General features: G+C 41.8%; 1 protein-coding gene across 1 annotated transcript in view; it reads right to left on the bottom strand.

The window, feature by feature from the left end:
- Positions 1-22,666, bottom strand: part of LOC124721953 (thrombospondin type-1 domain-containing protein 7A-like) — a 1,225,854-nt gene that overhangs the window by 380,752 nt on the left and 822,436 nt on the right. Inside the window, exon 10 of the mRNA XM_047247119.1 lies at positions 4,906-5,088. Within this exon, the coding sequence (XP_047103075.1) occupies positions 4,906-5,088 (183 nt within the window). The remainder of the gene's footprint in view (positions 1-4,905; positions 5,089-22,666) is intronic.

Genomic DNA, 22,666 nt, shown 5'->3' on the forward strand with positions numbered 1-22,666 from the left:
TGTGGCCTGGTCAGATGAGTCCCTATTTCGGGTGGTAAGAGCTGTTGTAGGGTTCGAGTGTGGCGCAGATCCCACGAAGCCATGGACCCAAGCTGTCAACAAGCCACTGTGCAGTCTGTTGCGGGCTCCATTATGGTGTAGGCTGTGTTCTCATGGAATGGACTGGGTACTCTGGTCCAAGTGAACCGATCATTGACTGGAAATGGCTACGTGCGGCTAGTTGGAGACAATTTGCAGCCATTTATGGGGTTTATGTTCCCAAACAACGATGTCATGTCACGGGGCCACAGTTGTTCGCGATTGGTTTGAAGAACATTCTGGACAATTCAAGAGAACGATTTGACACCCGTATCGCCCGTCATGAACCCCATCGAACATGTATGGGATGTAGCCGAGAGGTCAGTTCGTGCACAAAATCATGCATCGGCAGCGATTTCGCGTTTATGGACGGCTAAAGATGCAGCATGACTGAAGATTTCCGCAGGGGGCCTCCAACGAACTGTTCGCGTCCATGCCACGTCGAGTTACTGCACTATGCCGGAAAAAAGGAGTAAGACACGATATTAGGATGTATCCCACGGCTTTTGTCACCTCATTATAATTTTCGTGTTGTCACCAGTCCACACTCCCATTCCAACACTGTAGATGTTTTATTTTTTCAGTCTTGTTATTGATAATTTCGAGTTCCTTATGTGTATGGTATACAATCACCGAGAGAGCAGAGTGAAAATCAACTTGCCTATTAGGTTATTTGTTTATTTGTCTTTTTGCATTAACTATGCTGTCGGAGGAACATCCGCAACTGACCATTATACCAGAGGTTGAAAATACCGCTACAGTTGTAAGGTTCTTTTATTTATTTTCTAAATAAAAGGACCTTACAACCGTACCGGTTTTTTATAAATAAAAGAACCTTACAACTGCAGTGGTATTTTCAGTTTTCGGTTTTTGTATTAAATTGTGATTCATATCTCCATCTTTAATATAACACTGGTTCGATGATCCTTGTTCACTTTTGTTAAATAATAATATGCTTAAGGAGCACCATGACTCATTTGTTAGGGCCACCCAACAAATCATTTCAATTTCCGTTGCGTACAGTTATTAGAATCACATTTAAGTCGGTGAAAGAGGAAATCATTAAAACTGTTTCCCTTTTCTGCATTTTCAACGATCAGGACCGCATTTCATTTAGGACTCCTTCCATAAATAGGTAGCGAGTCCTTCCTGAAGAGTTTAAGTTTCCTTGCAATTTCACTTAACGTTGTGAAGCGCAGGTTTCTAGATAATTTTTGTTACCCTTCTTTCTAAAGCGTTAACTAGGTCCTTGTCAGGCCCTTCAAAATTTCTGCGTAAAAGCATCACCACGCGGCTCACAGAGCTAAAAATTTTTATCGTGGTAGTAGACAACAACTTTACATCCACAGCTACAGTTTGGATCGCAATGATGTTTTGAGACAGCAGCAGGTCTTTCATTTACGTCTTTATTTACATTTTTGCTGATAAAACATATTAAAATTGCATAAACTATTCAGCGTGCATGATCATTATTATTTATTTAAAGTCTTGGAAGATTTTTTTACTTGATGTTAAGAGTTTTAAACAATGGAACATATTTTTTTTCAGGCATACACTTAGATTAAACCACCACCTTTATCGTTGTTATTCACACAGTGGGACACGGCTGTCTTGAAATTTATGGGTAATTATACAGACAACGTCGCGTTTTATTCTTCCTGTTGAGGAGCATATTCTCAAAGATGAAATCTTTCGTACGTTAATGTGGTGTTGGAGGAAGGTATGGCATACAATGGTCATCCTTAAGTAATTCCCGTATTGATACAGCATTGTCATAAACGTCGTGTGAGAAAGAGCGACAGAGAAACAATCTTGAGACTGACGTTCGTATACGGAAATACTGAGTCATCTAAAAGTCATATAGATTTGTAAACCATTTCTCCAAGGACTGGATAAATTTGCAGATTCTAAACATGTAGGAACCTGAAGATAATTGTTGGAAGTGCTCATTCATTGCTAGTTACCTGTATAGAGATAATTGTACTGCAAAACAGCTTCACAGCCTCATTTCTTTGGTTGGGACATCTTACGATGCTAACTAATCAACGGCTGTGCTATAATTGATAGACGAAAACAGAACTGATAGTTAAATGCCTAAAAATTTCATCAGAAGCTGATAACTCAACCGTCTGGAAAAACCCTTGACAAAACTTTCCAATGCGACGGAAAGAAAAATGTAACTCACCGTCGACAGCGGGATCGTTAAAGATACAGCACAAGCTCGGACAGCACAAGTATTTCTTGGCATTTAAAAATATTTGGAACCTGTGCAAAAATCCAAAATATGGGTGGGTGGACTCTTCGCGAATCCTAATCCACGGATTCAACCACTGCACCATCCTTCTCGAAAACTCGAAGTGCGGATGTCGTAGGCACCAAAACGTCACGGAACACCGGCAGGTACGGCTTACTGATCACCAGCATGTGAATCTAGCAGCTAAACTGTGAAAAGAATTTGCATGTAATGGCTTCCACGACCCTATGAACACCGTGGGAGAAAGTAATTTGTTCCTTTTTGTGAAGGAGTTCCTAGAAGGAACGTGTTTCACCATATGTCAGAGAAATAAAAATTAAAGCATCTGTCTCCATCTATTAATTAAGTGACGAAGTCATATTACGAGGCTAGTGGGATCAGAGAAGTAGGGAAAACACAGTGCTTCACAGTCAGTCGCAGTAAAGGAATCAAGTGGATGCAGGGGATACTTGAAGTGGGCACGCAGCCATAGTGTAAAGGTTAGAGTGAAGTGGAATCTGAGGGCGCCTGCAGAAAGAAGCAGTATTCATCTGGTGAAAGTCTATGATCTATGGTGGAATCAGAACATATTATAAAACGGTATCTATGTACATATGCATGTCATTATGTTCCACATCTCTTCCATTGGACCGATTTCAACCAAACTTCGTACACACATCACTTACTGTCTGGAAAGAATTGCTGTGGGGAAATAACCATCTACTTATCAAATGGGCGGGTTTCAAAAAGCAGCCCACGATGCTCGCATAGCCATACTTTAGTCTTCCAGTATTTGACAATGAGAGCACTTATTGAGTTCCAAAAAACTCTGCACGTAATTTTTAAACCTTTACGAAGCTTTCTCTTGCTGACAACCCCTACAAAATGATGAAAGTAAAAACAAATGTTGTCGCTTACTACATTTTCACTGTTCATTCAGTAGAACTGCCGCATAATTTATTACGTCTTTACTGCTAACTGTATTCGCGACACATTTTGCAGACAGTATTCATTTATACCACTGAATACACCAGCAAAATTGTATCATTGTACGACACGTAGTTCAGGAGATTTGGCATCAGATACTGAGATGCGTACAAAACTACGGCATCATGCGTGGCGGTTTAATTTATTACTTCTTTACTTACTAAATCTATTCGCAACAAATTTCACAGATGGTATCCACATATATCGCTGAATGTACCTACAAAAATATGTCATTTTACGACACACAATTCTCGGTGTATGACGTCAATTACTGACATGCGTGAAAATGAAACATCAGGTCGAAATTCACTAGAGATACATGTGAAATACACGTACAAATACGTGTCACATACATGAAATATATTTGCCATGTTCGTACGCAGGGTAGGAAACTGATTTCATCCAAATTTGGTTCACTCATTAGTTACGATATGGAAAGAAATACTGTAGTGGGAATAACCACCGGCCTCCTCATGGGGTGAGCATGTTAACGTGGAGAGAGGAGGAGCAGCATACCTGTCACCGTGGTAAGTTCCTATGGGACCAAACTGCTGAGATCATCAAAATGGTTCAAATGGCTCTGAGCACTATGGGACTTAACATATTAGGTCATCAGTCCCCTAGAACTTAGAACTACTTAAACCTAACTAACCTAAGGACATCACACACATCCATGCCCGAGGCAGGATTCGAACCTGCGACCGTAGCAGTCCCGCGGGTCCGGACTGAAGCGCCTAGAACCGCACGGCCATCGTGGCCGGCACTGAGGTCTTACACACTACTTAATCTAACTTAAACTAACTTTCGCTAAGGGCGACACATACACACATGTCCGAGGGAGGACTCGAATCTGCGACGGGAGGGGGGGGGGGGAGGGGTGGAGCCGTGCAAACCGTGGCAATGCGCCTGAGACAGCTTCGCTACCCCGCGCGGCGAGGAAGAGGAGGAGATGGATAGAGGGGAAGGAGCAGATAGACAGAGGGGGGGGGGGGGAGTGAATGGACAGCGATAGTGGGGAGAAGGAAACGGACAGAGAGAGGAGAAAGATGAGATGGAGTGACGGCGGGAGGGGGGGGCGTAGAAGTGGTGGATAGAGAGAGGTAGTGAACTTAGATGGGGTGGATGAGGGGGTGAACAGAGGGGGAAGGAGGAGATGGACCAAAAGGAGGTTAGAATAAATACATACCTGGGCAAAGCCTTGTACTTAGCTAGTTACAAACAAAGAAAGATCAGAGGAGAAGGACTGAACTGTTGCGGTTTGCTGGCTGGCTACGAGGTGAGTGGAGTGATACAAATTGATGAATCTTTCAATGTATCTGCACTGCAGATTTTCATGGAACAGAAACGTTAGAGACGGCGACGGCTAATTGTAGGCTGAACTTGTTACAAGTGCGTGAAAAAAAAGCAGTTAAAGATTGCCATATGCGTTTAGTTGAAGCTGACCCATACTATATGTATCGAAAGTAAAATAGCCGTGACGTTATAAGGGGAATAATAACGTTAATAATCAGTAACATAACAGTCTGAGTAAATTACAATCACACTTACAATGATGTTGTGCTTTACAGGCATTGTCAATAATCCAGAGAGAAGTTGAAGAGCATTACCTTTGCACAGTGGGCAGCGGTACGAACGACGAGCACAGCTCTGAGCGCACAGGTTTTGAACCCGCGATCGTGACGCAAGCTACATCCCGTAACTGCACACCGCCGCCACACTCGACTTCCATCTTGCGCTCTTCGTCATCTACGACCATACAAGCACTCCAGTGGGAAGCCAGCCAGCGGTATCTGCAACAAAGCCGGGCCGTACACTCACCATCAAAGGCATATCGACTCATAAAGAGCACCACCTAATCAGTGCCACGTTCTGACGGGGAACATGTTAACCCACTGTATTAATACACTGCATGCGCCAAAGACATAGCACACACGCACACACACACACACACACACACACACACACACACACTGAGGCTCACACGCTCATACCCGCACACTTGAGTGCACGCGCAAGCACCTGGATGCTTTAGGTACTATAGATTAGTAAGTTTCAGTAGTAATGTATTCGGAAATATGTTCAACTTCTAAAAAGCACTAAAGGGAAATGAAACGTATTATTTATTCAGTGGTGAATTAAATAAGTTCTTTCTCTACCTCTTCCAGACGAAATTTCCACTTCATATTTCAAAATTATCTGTGACTATAGAAGTTGAGAATGAATGCATTCTTCACTGTAGACGGAAATAATTTTTAAATTCGTTTTGAATTATTTTATGGGTTCGAAGTTATTATTTTCCAGCGAATCAGTTGCGTAGTTCTAATATTCCTGCTACAAGAAAATTTATGCGCTGTAAGACATCATAAGAAATTTGCATGCAAGTAGAAAAACAGAAAATGCGAAATCGTTGACTGGTTCAAAAACGATATGGAGGTTTAGGGTTTATGATTCGGTTGACAACGAAGTCATTAGAGACGAAGGAAAAGCTGTTGTTGAGGAAGACGGGAGAAGGAACTCGACCGTCGCCTTTTGGTAGGAACCACACCGGCGTTTTCCTTACGCGAGTCTGGAAAACCACGGAAATCCTACATTTAGATGACAAGACGGAAATGTGAACCACTGTCCTCCCGAATGCGAATCCAGTGTCTTACCACCGTGACACCTCACTCGGTCTTTAAAAATAATATTCTTTACACTTGTAATAATAAGTCTGGTTCTAATTTTACCCAGAAAAATTTATCGTTCACTAAACTTGATTCCTTGAATTTATCCTTCCACGAAGCTGGTTTAGATATATTCCAAGAGAATGTCAGATGCAATCTTCTTACGATATTAAAAGTAAGGTCACTTACATGGGTGTGTTCTACATCAATCACTCACGACATCTACTACACGTCATTTTACAATCGTTCACGCAGTAAACATTCTTCTTTGAGTACCTATGAACTTGTTAGATGCGCGGCAACATAGGTGTTAGTCGTCGCGGTGTGAGTGCATCAGATGACATGTACGTCTCAGTGTACGTTTAAGAACTATGTTTAGGTATGTAATTCAGTGTTTCATGAAGACAAAGGCAGGAAACGTACAGCTTAACCGTCGTCGATATCGAGATTGTTATAGATGGAATACTACGAGGGGCGTTCAATAAGTAATGCAAACAATTTTTTCTATTCATTATTCCAATAAACCAATTATTCCCCACTCTATTGGCTGCAAAACTATATTTTTCAACATTATATCTGTTCAATGCGAAGGCCATACGCCATGTTAATGGGAGGGCCTGTATGACCATATGGTACTACTCTACTAGTCAACTTCGGAGTCAACGTTTTCTGCATCAGTAACGTCCCTATCATTTATGTATTGCTCCCCGCAGAGTGCATCCTTCATTGAGCCAAACAGATGGAAGTCAGAAGGCGCGAGATGCGAGCTGTAGGGTGGACGAGGTGGAACAGTCCAGTAGTTTTGTAGGCTACCCTCGGGTGCGCAGGTTTGTATGAGGCCTATCGTTGTCATGGAGAAATTCGTTTGCATTTTTGTGGCAACGAACATGCTGAAGTTGTTTCTTCACTTTCCTGAGAACAGCACAATGCACTTCAGAAGTGATCGTTGCACCATGACTGAGTATATAAAACAGGATAGCCCCTTAAGAGCCCCAGAAGACCGTCAATATGACTGTACCGGCTGAGCGTGCGGCTTTGAACTTTTTCTCCGGGAGAGAGATGGTATGATACCAAACAATGGACTGCCATTTTGTTTTCGGTTCGAAGAGCTGAACCCGTACTCCATCGCCTGTGACTATGTTCGCAAAAAATTGTCACGATCAGCTAGCAACGCGCAAGCCCAAATGTTCTTCATTGCTCCTTATGGTATTTTGTTATGAGGCGACGAACTCAGCGGGCACGCACATTTGAGTACCCCAACTGGTGGACGAGTGTATCAGTACTATCAACAGAGACATCCAATTGTGTAGCAAGATGTATTATTGCGATCTGTCGATCACCTCGAATAAGATTGTCCACATGTTCCAGCATAACGGGAGGCGGCTGGCCGGCACGTGGATGATCGGACAGGTTTGCGCGACCTTGTTGCGATGATGACAGACGCCTTGCCCAACGACTTTCCATGCTTTTGTTCACTGCCAGGACGGCGAAGAGATTCTGCAAGCGCCTATGAATATCTGTAATGTTCTGGTTTTCAGATAAAAGAAACTCAGTGTTGCCTCTCTGCTTGGAATGCTCCTCCGCTATAGACGCTATTTTGAAGGCTCCGTATAGCGCCGTTAGCTACCGGAACTTCATGAAACTATAGGGGCTGAAGCGGGACTATTCCACGATGTCGCACAAGAGATTCCGCATTTTTTCAGCCGAAACTGGCCGAGGAAAAAAGTGGTGCATTACTTATTGAACGGCCCTCGCACGAGGGCGTAGTGAAAATAATGCCTCCAAATTTTTTATGGGAAAACATTTAAACAAAAGAATCGTTACTAATATGTCCACATCTTTATTCATCATGTCTACATATTTATTTCTCAACATAGTCGCCCATTTCTTCCAACGAGAGACCAATTTGTCGACACCGTCACTGTAGATTGATTGTTTTTTTTTTTCTGACAGATCTACAACCTCGCCTTAGTTTGCACCGCTACATCACTATCAAAGTGAAGTTCTCGAAGATGTCCTTTAGCTTTTGGAAACAGATGAAAATCGATGGGTCCAAGTCGGGCCTGTACGGAGGACGATAGACGACAGCGAACCCCCGGCGTTGGGTTGTTGCAGATGTCCCAGCGCTCAGGTGTCGTCTGGCATTGTCATGCTGGAGGGGAGGGTCCTGGGCGAACTTCTTCTGCGGTTAGAAACTCGATTACAACACGCTGTTTCTCAGGAACTAGCATAGTTACGCTACACACCGCCATGTTACACTCTAAAATTCGAGACCTTTAGCAGCGAAGGGCTGTAAATCTATAGGTGTGAATAATAAAGATGTAGAAGTTTAATAAAGTTCGTTTTATTTAACAAACACATAAAAAATTGCGAGGCTCACTTTTCAGTACGCGCACATATTAACAGTTGGCGGGGAATGATGAAAGGAAGCAGCAGCAACGTGTTTAAGGAAACATTCAGGAATTCATCCTCATTGATTTATACAGCATGTATCATAACTAAGAGTTACACCTGACACTGGTGAATTATTCGATTGTAGAAGTAAAAACGTTTGAGGGAACTCGGATAGCCAAGAGTGAAGTTTGCGATAGAAATGTGAATGTGTGATTACGAGCCGTCACTGACTTCAGTATGAAGTATCCGAGCGACTGTGTGGATACTTACATGGAAACGTGCACTGACAATGGTCTTAGAATAATTTCCGCCTCGTGAACTATTGCAGCAGATGCTGCTTCCTAAATTGCTCATAAGCGTTAGTTTCGTGATCCTGTTGAAATTTGCTAAATTTACGTTAGTGGGTGATTGTACGGTGTACACGTAGCTGCAAATTAACTTTAAATTAAAGGACATGAAACTGCTGATAAATTTACAAGAGTGGGCGGTAGTACTGTGTAAACTTTATTTTGAAAATAAAGATGAGTATAGCCAAAAAATCCTTTAATTGCCTCACGGGTAGTGATGCAGCCCAAACAATCCCAGTTACTGATCAGTGTCGTACAGTCAAGAACCATTCGCTATAGAGTATATAACAGTTTGTTGTTGCATCTTGCCGTCGCAGGACGCTCGCACGCATGTGTAGGGTTCGCTACATGCGCATTCAGGGTAGCAGCACCTGGCTGAGGCCGATTATGAGCTACTGCGCCTTCCTGTTTGTACGTTGCTTGTTAAGTAACCAAACAGTCCCTCAGGCACTCAGTCGTCAAGATGCCACCTCGACGTGTTCATCGTGTGTGTAGGTGGCGTCCTACTATTTGTAAGCCGCACACATGAGTAATTTAATGAATGCAGATATAATTCAGAAGTTTCTGCCCAAAGACCGGTAGCTTACATAAAATTTATAGAACTGTGGATAAATGGGCATGACGTGTTCAAGGCACAGATGACGTCAAACTTCGGCTGTCATCAAATTTTCACATCATTTGTTGTTTACCAGTAGATAGAAATAATGATTACATTTAACGACTTAATACGTATTGTACTGCCATTATAAAGAATACAACGAAAGTTATTCTACGTGAGACTCCATATGGACAATTCAGGACATTAGTCCTGGCACGATGAGACGTATCCTTTTAAGCACTGTAACAAGAAGAGCATACTATTCTACTAGTTTTCCACTGTTGTTGATAGATTAACATCAAGAGATATTCACTATAGGAAAGAAGACATGCGGGTTATTTTTAGGTACAAAACTTCTCGAAAGTTGATACTGAGTCATGCAGTGGAGTAGCTACCTTGTTTCAAGAATGGTGGTTGCACAGTTCCACCACAATCGTATTGCTCAGTGACTTTCGAATGGACTGAAGGTTCTTCCCACTTCTTCATCCATTACAGAAAAGACAGTAGCTGCAATAATGAAAGTAATGGAGAAAGACACGTGTGTTTCATTCAGATAGATGAATCCTTGTTATGTCTGCACCAGCAGTTCACAATTCCGCTGTAGTGTACTTTAAAACCGTTTTGCAACTTTCTTGTAATCATGATTTAACAAATATGAGAGGTGTTCTGCATCACGTTACTTTCTACAGTTTAAGTTCAGAGAGCATGCATACTTAGAACGGTCAACCAACATATTGTTGCCTGTTATGTATATCGCCAGAAAAGACCATTAAGATAAAACTAGAGAGATTCGAGACCGCACGGAAGCTAAACAGCAATCGTTCTTCCCGCGAACAACACGCGACTGAAACAGGGAAAGATGGACGTGACACTGGTACACAAAATACCCTTTGCCTCACATCACAACGTGGCTTGTGGAGTATAGATGTCGGTGTAGCTGCAGAAATGGAGATTATAAATTCTTTATGACGTATATAGAATAAATAAGAATAGGCTTCCAAAGAAAATTTAAGCTTTCCTTTACCAGTGAAACATCGCAAAAATCAGGTCTTTCACGACCGGATGACATTACTGCTGGTAAAACGAGTGATCCACGAAACTCTTCTGTTCTTAACGTATCGTCCAGAACTGCGCTAGACATCTTCAGAGGCGTTGCTCAACGGAGGAGCCACACCTGTGGAGATGTCCAGCAGAGTCCCGGACGAATCGTTAGGAACAGAATATTTTTGTTGGCCACAAACTTACACCCCAAAAGATTTACGAGTAGCGATCGCAAGAATCGACAAACAGAAGTTAATGAAGATGTAAAGAAAACGGGTATTCACTGAGAGATTATCCTTGCCAGACTAAACTACAGAACTGTGGTTCACAAACAAAGAATTGCTGAGAAATTCACCCGAAAAAAAGCAGTTTGAATACAATATGCAACAGCGGCTAATGTAAAAAAAAATATGAACTTGAAGGTGAGAAAAAAGTTTTTTAAAAACTGTTCACAAATCAGCACGGTTTTTGAAAGCACCGCTTTCCCTTTTCTCATATGATATTTTGCGGACAATGGATGAAGGACAACAGGCAGATTCTGTATGCTTACATTTCCGGTGTGGTTTGACAGTGCGCCGCACTGCAGACTATTGACGAAAGTCCGAGCTTACGGATTAGGTTCCCCGATATGTGAATGGCTCGAAGACTTCTGAACTAATAGAACTCAGTAAGTTGACCTCGACGGCGAGTGTTCATGAGAAACAAGGGTGCCGGTCGAAGTGCCCCAGCGAAGTGCGATGGGACCACTCTTATTCTCTATATACATAAATGATCTGACGGACAGGGTGAGAAGCAACTTACGGCTTTTTGCTGATGACGTTGTGGTGTATGAGTAGATTTCGTCGTTGAATGACTGTAGGTGGATGCACGATGACTTAGACAGAATTTCTAGATCGTGTGATGAATGGCAGGTTGCTCTAATTGTAGAAAAATGTAAGTTAATTAGGATTAGCAGAAGAAACAATCATGTAACATTTGAAAAAGCATCAGTTGTGTGCTGCTTGACACAGTCACATCGATTAAATAACTATGTGTAATATTGCAAAACCACATGAAATGGAGCGCGCACGTCAGGTTGATAGTAGGGAAGGCGATTGGTCATCTTTATGGGAGAATTTTAGGACAATGTAGTTCACCTATAAAGGAGTCTGCGTATAGAACACTAGTGCGTCCCATTCTTGAGTGCTGCTCGAGTGATTGGGATCCATAACAGGTAGGATTGAAGGAAGACATCGAAGCAGTTCAGAGTCATGCTGCTATATTTGTTACCGGTAGTTTCGGTCAGCACGCCAGTACTACCATATTACGGAGATGCTTCGATAACTCAAATGGGAATCGCTGGAGAGAAGAGGACTCTCTTTTTGGGAGGCACTATTGAGGCAATTTATAGAACAGACATTTGAGGCCACTGCAAAACGCTTCTATTGTCGCCAATGGACATTTCGTGTAAGGACCCCGAAGGTAAGATGACAGAAATTAGGGCTCGTATGGTGGCTTACAGTCAGTCACTTTTCCCCGGCTCTGTTTGCGAGTGGAACAAGGAAGGAAATGACTAGTTGTGGCACGAAAACGTCGTGGAACCAGCAAACGAGAAAAAAATTCTTAGTAAAGATCGTAATGAAGCTAAGAGCTCAAATTGATGGGCATTCGACATGAGTCGTTGTTTAAGTTATGAGTGCAGTGATGTGGAAAGAAGCAACTGTAGAAAACATAAGGCAGATCTTAACATAACGTGGGATGCGCAGTACTGAAATGAATAGGATAACTGGTAATCGACAGCAATAAAGAACTGTTGATGATCGTTACAACACAAGAGAGTGTGTAGAAACTTTGCTGGTTGTGGATGGAGAAGGGCATCCGTCATGAAGTTCCAGAGGAACACTGGCGGCTTTCGTTCGAATTGGTTTAGGACAACCATTGAAAATTCATCTCCTCTCGAACAGTAGCCTCTCTTAACTAGCATTTATCTTGTCGTTTGTGATCCGCTGTTTCCAAGATTTGGCAAGTTTATTTTGTTTACCACCTGTCTGTGTATCGGATTTTCTGGTGCTGAGAGTGTGGATCACTGCAGTATTTCCCTAAACGAGTGTGGAAAACGAACTAAAACTATACTCAGTTTGACCGGTAAACAAAACCAACGATGTTAATTCTCCGCCCTTTCTAGTAAAATAGCGTTCTAAGCGTTTAGCCATGCGAGTAGGTCTCGTGTAGAACACTATGCTGCCTCAAGACTTTAATCATTATGTTCATATTCAAACTCTATTCATCTAAGTATAAAAGCCAGCCACCTCATACTGAATATTTTGACTTACATCTTCGATGCAAAACAGCATCGAATAATTCCTCAAACAATTTAGAAGAATCAAGGAAAGCGAGAATAGCGAGGGGCGTTCAGTAAGTAACGCAACACAATTTTTGTCTCAGCCAATTTCGGTTGAAAAAATGCGGAATTTCTTGTGGAACATCATGGAATATTTCCGCTCCAGCCCCTACAGTTTCATGAAGTTCCGATAGATGGTGGCGCTATAAGTAACCTTCAAAATGGCGTCTGTAACAGTGGTGCATTCCAAGCAGAGAGCTGTCATTTAGTTTCTTTTGGGTGAAAACCAGAACATTGCAGCTATTCATAGGCGCTTGCAGAATGTCTACGGAGACCTGGCAGTGAACAAAGGCATGGTGAGTTGTTGGACCAGGAGCCTTTCACCATCGCAACAAACCGGTACGCAGCTGTGACTCCTTGCAGTGCTGGAATGTGTGGAAACACTCATTCGAGGCAAAAGAGAGAAATAAGTGTAGAAATTTTGTGAATAGTTTCGTAGATCTTGGGCTACATCTCTCTCAATTTTCCAGACAGATTTTTCTATAGCACAAAGTTTCAACAGGAAAAACATGAATACAACTGGAAGATGCAACCTAAAATAAGAGACACTGGTCGTTTTTGGAACAAAGGTGTGCACTTGATGTTCTCAGAGATCGTACGAAATCACGGAAGTCTGCATGGAAGAAAATAAATATAATTATTACCTGCTTAGTATGTCCCAGTCGCAAATAAATGTTACATTTGTTTTCCTTCAAGCACTTACTTTCCGTTTGGGGGGTCATATAACTAATATGTTAAACATTATATAATGTCTCTGTTAATTCCAGCAACGGAGTGAGTTTACAGTTCGAAATAACAGTAAAATAGAGTTAAGTATCTGTTGTTTCGCTTTATGAGCATCTGCAAAAATGTTGACATGTTAGTAAACTCTCATAAAAAGTGCCTGCAATTTCAAATGGCATATTCATGCACTATTGAAGAGAAAGGACAGTGCTAAGCCCGTGTCATTTTATTTGTCACCATGTTTTGTGCTCCGCTAGCTGCAGGATTGTCGTTTGAATGACACAAACGTTACATTCCACTTAGCGGCTCTGTTCTCGTGGTGTACCCTGAAATGGCGGAGTTAAAAATGTGTTCTCTGCTTTAAGTACTGCCCGACGTGCCGGTGACAGTGCTGGAAACTTTAAGGTCTTCGTGAGGTACTTGCGCCAGAATTTTACGCCCTAATCTGAATTCCAATACGACTTCATCCGTGTAAGGTCCAGAGATGCCAGAGTGAACCCAGTAGAAATGGAAAATTCTCTAGCAGGATCGGTTCGAAGAGCCTTCTGAAAAATCTTAATTAACAGGAAGTTTCTGTTCCCTGTGGACGCCCTTCATTTAAAGCGCTTCGGAGCAGACACGCTCCCGTAATGTGTGCGTTTAAATAGTTCGCGGTTAGTTTCTCTCAACGAGCAGTTTCATCTTCAGAATTGAATTTGGGTAATGGCCACAGTAATAGTTACTATGAGGACCTGCTTCGACATATAGGTCCCTGGTGTCGAAGACGTACACAAAATGCGTAGTTCGGATAGAAAATGTAAAATAATATAGTCACATACGATAAAAAAATATTGCCGTAGACTTAGGTATACGTCACGGGCCTCTCACTTTCCTTCCAAACGATGTATATGTTCAAATATGTGGTAAAGCCAATTTACGTTCTCTGTATATTTAATGATCATAATGTATTCCATTCCAGTTGAAAAGTATTGAAGCAACCTATTACATCATGGAGCAGAAAGAGACTTTTGGATTTTGTCAACAGTGTTGTCACTAATCTTCAAAACGACCATATTTATCCTTACGCAACTAATAGATGGTCACAGTGCCGATGAGTTGTGTCATCATATAGATGGTGGAGGCAGTAAGCCGAAAACAAATTATTTCAGTTATTGCCTGATCGTGAACAAGACTGATTATATCTATCTGACTGGCGGCCATCGGGATTCCCATTGCGCAGTAACCAGTAAATATGCGTGCGACTGCTACGGTCGCAGGTTCGAATCCTGCCTCGGGCATGGATGTGTGTGATGTCCTTAGGTTAGTTAGGTTTAAGTAGTTCTAAGTTCTAGGGGACTGATGACCACAGCAGTTGAGTCCCATAGTGCTCAGAGCCAGCCAGCCAGTAAATATGTGCTCGATGACACTAATTCTTATGTCTCAAGGCTGATACTATGATTGAAATTTCTGTTTCGTAGTGTGTAAAATCATACAAATGTGTAAATTCTCACGTGTTTCATACGGCACCCATCATGTACGTGAAATGACAGTTTGTTTCCCGTTACAAGCAAAATCATTTTTAAAGCGGAATTTTCTGTGCGCGTTCCACAGAAAGATCACAAATTTGTCTACCGCTATATTCAGGTTATTGATATGTGTTACAGGGGAACCAAAAACTAAAGAACAACCAGTACCTCGGTGGTGACTGAATAACGCTGCATCATATCGTAGAAGCAAGTAGACAGCGTGGAGCGCATCCTAACACGAGTCTGAGTTATGCTACTGTGCTATTCAGTCGCTATGAAGGATTTAGTGTACTGGTTATTCTTTGTGTAACAGAGCTAAAAACTATGTATGTAAGTGTGTAATTTTGTAAAGAAAATTCTAACAACCAAGTTGCTGCGCCCTTTTGTTGTTTATCATCAGTGGTGGGACATCAGAGTAAAAGGCTTTCGCCATGTGATATTCGGTTTAACGCCAATTGTGTGCTGATACGTCGTTCCGCATATCGCATGTCGCAGCCTGAAGGTGCCATATGAAAGAATCTCTCACTTATCCTGGTATCTGTCTGTGCCGATAGACGTAGAGGTAGAAAACTTCGAGACGAAGAATGAGGAAAAGTTATTTTGCTGGTAAAACTGGTGCAGTCAGAAATAAAATTATAGGAAAAGAATTAAATAACGTTATGTAGCTAGCAAATGTTATTTATTTGCCGCTAACTGTAACTCTGGATACATTTATATAAGCTCACCAGATAAAATGTTATTCAATCCTTTGAGGAGCAATGATGGTGGCTCTGGAGTTCAGTAGATAGCGTAGAATTGATACCAGCATGTCATGTGACCCTATACAGTTAATGTAAATCATGTAAGTTAAGTGGAGTGTATATGCCACTCGGTTGTTTTGAATCAGTACCGTGAGATGGATCAACTTTGAGATGTGGCAGAATTGCATAAAGGACCTGTCGTGTTTGGACATCTCTATGACCAAACTATAAATGAAGTAGCCCCATTGTTGATATCTTGGAAGGTGGGGATGAACACAGGCCACTCACCATGAAGATTTAATACAGAGGAAAACATTTTGTTGCTGAAGTTGTACAAATAAACTTTCTTCATGAATAAACCCAAGTCATGGTACCAAAAACATCCCCAAAATATCACAGAATAAACTCCAATCCAAAGTTCTTGCATCGTTTGTAGAGAGGCCAAATCGTGACCTGTCTGTGCACTCGACGCCTTGCATCATCTGAAGAGAGGCCAAAACGTGATCCGTCGGTGCACTTGAACGGTCACTAGAGGCCGTGCATCGTTTGAAAAGAGAATATATCGTCACCTATCTGTACACTCGACGCCGTGCATCATTTTGAAAGGAGCTCAAATCGTTATCTGTCGGTGCTGTCGATGCATTGCATCATTTGAAAAGACGCCAAATCGTGACCTGTAGGTGCAATCGACACCTATCATCTGAAAAGAGGCCTAATCGTTACATGTCGGATCACGCTACATGCTTCCACTCAGCTACTTCCAACTTATGGCTTTTTTGGTCCAATGGAGACTTATAGCTTCATGCGTCACTGTGAGCGATGCGTCTTAGTGAGGCACATAGCTCTAAATACCCATTGCACGAAGTTCCTCAGTTCCCTTAGCAATGTTCGTTGAGAAACTGGTTCAGATGGAGCAACATTCACTGACAGCAGCAATTCTCGACGGATTTAAAACCAATTATTGCTGAAAAGGTGCGACACTCTTCCTCGGTTGCTGTTGGGTAGGATCTTTTTGCGACCACTGTGCATATGGCTGAGAGTTAATGTCATTCCTTGTAGACACGTTGCAAAATCCACATAGATACATCAAGAAATCGTGCAGTTTCATTTATAGATTTGTCATCGGCATGTTCAAAAATTAAAGTTCCTTTGTACCATTATATCACGTCTCCAAGACGGCTCATCTTATATGCACCGATTCCGTACAACTGACAGTTCACTGTCATGTCCTACATCAGCAGTGGAGGACCTGATCACAATCTGATATGAGTTTTATACCATGCACATCTCTCCAAGGCGACCAGTGTGCTCTTCTAAAGGTGTGAACCATTTTTCATAGTGTGGGTTTATTACAGCAGCTGAACCTCCAGGCACCTGGAAAAAATTACCACCGTTTTTTGTGGTCTTTATGGATAGAGCCGCCTGACCAGAACCTTCACAAGAGCCCAAATACAGTATCAGTAGTCGGAGAGGCCGTAAGAGAAGCTATATGTAAATTGAACAATGAGTTAACAAAGGGCAGAAAGGATTTGTGTATGGAATTTGGATCGAGGAGTAATATAAGTGAAACAAACAGGAAAATGGAGATTGAATTAGACACTAATATAGACGCAGATACACTACGTGATTAAAAGTATCCGGAAACCCCCAAAAACATGCGTTTCTCGTATTAGGTGCATTGTGCTGCCACCTACTGCCAGGTACTCCATACCTGCGACCTTGTAGTCATTACACATCGTGAGAGAGCAGAATGGAGCGCTCCGCGGAACTCACTGACTTCGAACGTGTCACTTGTGTCATACGTCTGTACGCAAGATTTCCACACTCCTAAACATCACTAGGTCCACTGTTTACGATGTGATAGTGAAGTGGAAACGTGAAGGGACACGTGCAGCATAAAGATCGTACAGGCCGACCTCGTCTGTTGACTGACACAGGCCGTCGACAGTTAAAGAAGGTCGTCATGTGTAACTGACAGACATCTATCCAGACCATCACACAGGAATTCCAAACTGCATCAGGATCCACTGCAAGTATTATGACAGTTAGGCGGTAGGTGCGAAACCTGGATATCATGATCGAGCGGCTGTTCATGAGCCCACACACCTCGCCGGTAAATGCCAAACGACGTATAGCTTGGTGTAAGGAGCGTAAACATTGGAGGATTGAACAGTGGTAAAACGTTGAGCGGAGTGACGAATCACGGTACATAATGTGGCGAACCTATGGCAGGGTGTGGGTATCGTGAATGCCCGGTGAACGTCATCTGGCAGTGTGAGTATTGCCAGCAGTAAAATTCGGAGGCGGTGGTTTATGGCGTGGTCGTGTTTTTCATGGAGGGGGCTCGCACTCCTTGTTCTTTTGCGTGGCACTATCACAGCACAGGCCTACATTGATGTTTTAAGCATCTTCTTACTTCCCACTATTGAAGAGCAATTCGGGGATGGCGATTGCATCTTTCAACACGATCGAGCAACTTTTCGTAATGCACGGCCTGTAGCGGAGAGGTTACACAACAATATCATCCCTGTAATGGACTGGCCTGCACAGAGTCCTGACCTGAATCCTATACAACACCTTTGGGATGTTTTGGAACGGCGACTTAGTGCGAGGCCTCACCGACCGATATCGATACCTCTCCTCAGTGCAGCATTCCGCGAAGAATGGGCTGCAATTCCCCAAGATACCTTCGAGAGCCTGATTGAACGTATGCCTGCGAGGGTGGAAGCTGTCATCAAGGCTAAGGGTGGGCCAACACCATATTGAATTCCAGCATTACGGATGGAGGGCGCCACGAACTTGTACGTCATTTTCAGCCAGGTGTTCGGATACTTCTGATCACATAGTGCAAGCTGAAAAGTGGAGAGAGTGTAATAATCAGAGGAATAAGTTTACATATATAATTAGACAGTTATATGATATATGAATGTATCTTAAATAGGCCAGTTTACTCCGATTCTTTATCTAAAACGCTCATCAACTGCACAATGAAGCAGCCGAGAATACACATAACGCCAAATGTAAATACGCATGGTGATTTTTATTAAAGGCAAACATGAGAAAGTATTACAATCTATGTCTATCGGTGAAATAGTGCAACAAGAGATGCCAGCATTACGTAATAGAATTCTTAATATAAAACTGAAGGCAAAGAAAAAGTCGTGTAACTAGGGCATCCCGTCGCGTAGACCGTGCGCCTGGTGCAAGTCTTTCGATTTGACGCCACTTCGGTGACTTGCGCGTCGATGAGGATGAAATGATGATTAGGACAACACAACACCAAGTCCCTGAGCGGAGAAAATCTCCGACCCAGCCGGCAATCGAACCAGGGTCCTTAGGATTGACATTCTGTCGCACTGAGCACTCAGCTACCGGGGGCGGACAAGGCAAGAAATGAAATGTCAAAATATTGGCCGCACGGGATTAGCCGAACGGTCTAAGGCACAGCAGTCATGGGCTGTGCGGCTGGTCCTGTCGGAGATTCAAGCCCTCCCTCGGGCATGGGTGTGTGTGTTTGTCCTCAGGATAATTTAGGTTAAGTAGTGTGTAAGTTTAGGGACTGATGACCTTAGCAGTTAAGTCGCAAAAGGTTCCCACACATTTTTTCAAAATATGGACTATCTAGTTTGCTTAGATTTAGAATTCTTTACTGATATTTCGGGGATGTAAATGCACACAACTTCATATGGGTGAAATTATATGGATGATTATGGAATTCACTGTAGCCAGTTATCAAATAACGTTTCTGATACATGAACTGCTGTTTCTCATTAGTCAAACTGAACAGTTGGTCTGCCAATCCCGAAAGTTAGGATTTAGATGTAGATTGCCAGTTCGATACGATCATGTTATAGAAATTTTGTATTTCCATGTCTATACGTATACACGGAATCAGTCTGCTCAAGTTCTAGATGGGATGTCAGAAAGGATGATAGGTTCTAGTTACAATAAATAAAATTAAGGAATTCTGAAGCTTGATAATGAAGTAGCAGCGACTGAAGAATACTACGAGAATTTTATACGTATTACTGAAAGGAATGTAGGAAAGATCATATCGTGGAAAGCACAGATCTACGTGAGGGGAAGAGCCGTACTGCATGGTGGGATACAAACAGAAGACTCTAATAACATCATGTGCCATAGTAGTGCAAGTCACATAATGATAACATAAAAATCCTTCCATTAATTTACTTTCTGTTTTTCTTTCTTCTCAGCCACTGACATACAGTTTTTTAAAATAAGAAATATGATAACTACAACGGGAAATGAAGATCTCGCCATTCTAAGACGTGTTGGAAAAAAATTGTTGTGAAACATACAATTTTTTAAAATAAGAAATATGTTAACTACAGCGGGAAATGAAGATCTCGCCATTCTAGGAAGTGTTGGGAAAAATTGTTGTGAAACTTGGAAACATTGTCAGCTTAAATTTAGACAGACAGAATCGCGGAAAATGGTTTCACTGCAATTGATTTATGTTGAGTAACATTCTAGACGAGCTTGATGTCAACAGATTGTTGCTTTACCTAAGTGGATTTGTTAAATTATGTATTACGTTACGAAACGGAGTAGAATACATGTTTACAGAAGGAGAGTAAATACGCCATAATGACTTTGGAGCCATGTCGCTCCCGAAAGTGGTATCCTCGTAGAGCGACTCGCATCTCGCATGGGTGTTCCGTGGAGAGTATTGACGAAATCGATAAGCCCCACTTGAAGCTCATTGGTAGGACGGTCTTGTTTAGCCCCGCTCCCCTCTGCCCAACGAGCAAATCTCTCCCGCTTGGCAAAGAGGCTGCTCTCGCGGAATACTTTCCGCACAATATGATACGAGCAACGCAGGGCAGCCACTTTATATTTGGTTATTATTTTTCTTTAGTCTCATGATTTACTGCAGAAAATTGTCATTGCCTCATCACAGTGTAGACTATCAAATGCTATATTCTGTTAGTAGTTGTAGTAGTAGTAGTAATATTAATCATCCCTGGATCACTGTTACGAGGAAATTGTAAATACCATGATATTACGTTTTAAGAAAAAAAAGCATAACTGATATGTACAGTATTTATATAGTTGGTCAGGGATGAGCCATACAGTAGAAACCATTCCGTAATTTGACTGAGATAGTTTAGAGAAACCACGGAAAACTTAAATCAGGATAGCCGGTTGGAGAATGGAGCCTTTATACTCCCCAGTACTAGGTCAGTCTATTCAAAACAGAGTATCCTCATTCGGCTTATCCCTAGTGTACAATATCATGTCACAAAGAAGTTATTTGATAATGTAAACAGCTCGTGCTTCACTATTCATTTATTTCTCTATTAATAATTGTCGACACTGTACACTTTATGTAACATTTCACACGCCATCAGCAGACATCACGATCATGGCGATGATGTTTGGCTATCATTTCGTAAGCCACAACTTCCCATTTGCTTTCCGGAAAAATACAGTCAGCATCCGTCCATAATGGGTGAGAAGTGGAGCTCAGAAAGAGCATAAGATGTTACTTGTAGCAACTGCTGAGCCTTGGAGTATGGTTAAAAAAAAACTTTATAGCAAGAAAATATGGTGTGCATGACAAGATGTTTCATTATTATGATTATGATTATTATTTACGCGAATAACATTTTTGGCTAATCCCATAGTCTGCATTATCCAAGCATTGCTTTGTTAATGATATTAGGCAAAATGCTTGAAGAATAATGGTACATATACATATTCTCATTTTGATGAAAAAATGGGAATTTTACGTCTGAAAAATGGCTTATTTGAAGTGAAGCACCATAGGATTCTTGAAAGTAAAACACAGACTGGTTTAAAAACGGCTATTTGAAAAAAGTTGCCATTTTCATTATTTTTTGTGGCTCATGTAATCGAATGTTTGGACATTGTTGCTTACCCAAATGAATCTAAACACTTTCTATGTGAATATGTTAAGCTACTAGTCTATGTAAATATCTCACGCAGTGTAATGTTTGTACTTATGCTTAGGAAAGTTTCATCGCACATGATGCAATGGAATGTCCTACGTTTGCAATCAAATCCTGAGTAATTACTTGTTTGGATTAGGGGGCACTACGACTACGCCATTGCCGCATATGTATTCGTAAGCATGGACAACAGTCACAACGGGATTTGTATAACAATTTTGAGAGATAGCAGCGTCTGACTATAAATTGTACTAGATCAGTGTTGCGTTGCATAAATGATTCAAACCCTCTACATGAATTATTTTTGCTGTCACGCTAGCGTTGACGATAATCACCAGTGTTCTATGAAATTGTTTTGTAGCACTAACCGCGAGTAACAAAAAATAAACGCTCGTTAATAATTTTTGTGGAACCATTAACGTCAAGCAAATCGATATCAGCGTCCCTCGTTTGCGTTAATTTCGTAATAGCAAAGCTAACTAATTAGAGGTTTAATCCGTAAAATATATGCGCAGCCACGGCTTGCGAGGTTATCCGCTCCCAGCTCGGTCGATTATTTCGTATGGCTGTATCCGAAATCATTTGTTTGCGAGGCCCGAGGGAAACACGACCACGAAATCGGGTCTCAACTTTGAAGCAGTCTGTAGCGTTTAGAACATGTCGTAGATAGTCGAAAAATACGGTAAACTTATCTGTGGTTGTCATCCACATAGGATGATGATTGACGTACTGTCCGAATTTAACTATACACGAATAATTCAAGTGTTTCCAGAATAAGCTCTATTTTTAAAAAATGGAAGGCAATAAAGGACAATACTTGCTGCAGAATTTTGGCTAGTGCGTTCAAAATCAAGTTCATCGCTGGATCTGACACGGCATCGTTCGACACCGAAGAAGCGTACTTAACAGTTACTTCCATATTTCCACTTCGTCTGACAGTTCTCCGCTTACTGAGCTGTGCTCAACACTCACATTGGTTAAATCCCGTCATCTGACCTTCACTAGCAAGAATCACATTTGAAAGAGCCAAGTGTGACTTAAAAA

This window comes from Schistocerca piceifrons, chromosome X, assembly GCF_021461385.2.
Source record: "Schistocerca piceifrons isolate TAMUIC-IGC-003096 chromosome X, iqSchPice1.1, whole genome shotgun sequence".
NCBI classification, from domain to species: Eukaryota; Metazoa; Arthropoda; class Insecta; order Orthoptera; family Acrididae; genus Schistocerca; species Schistocerca piceifrons.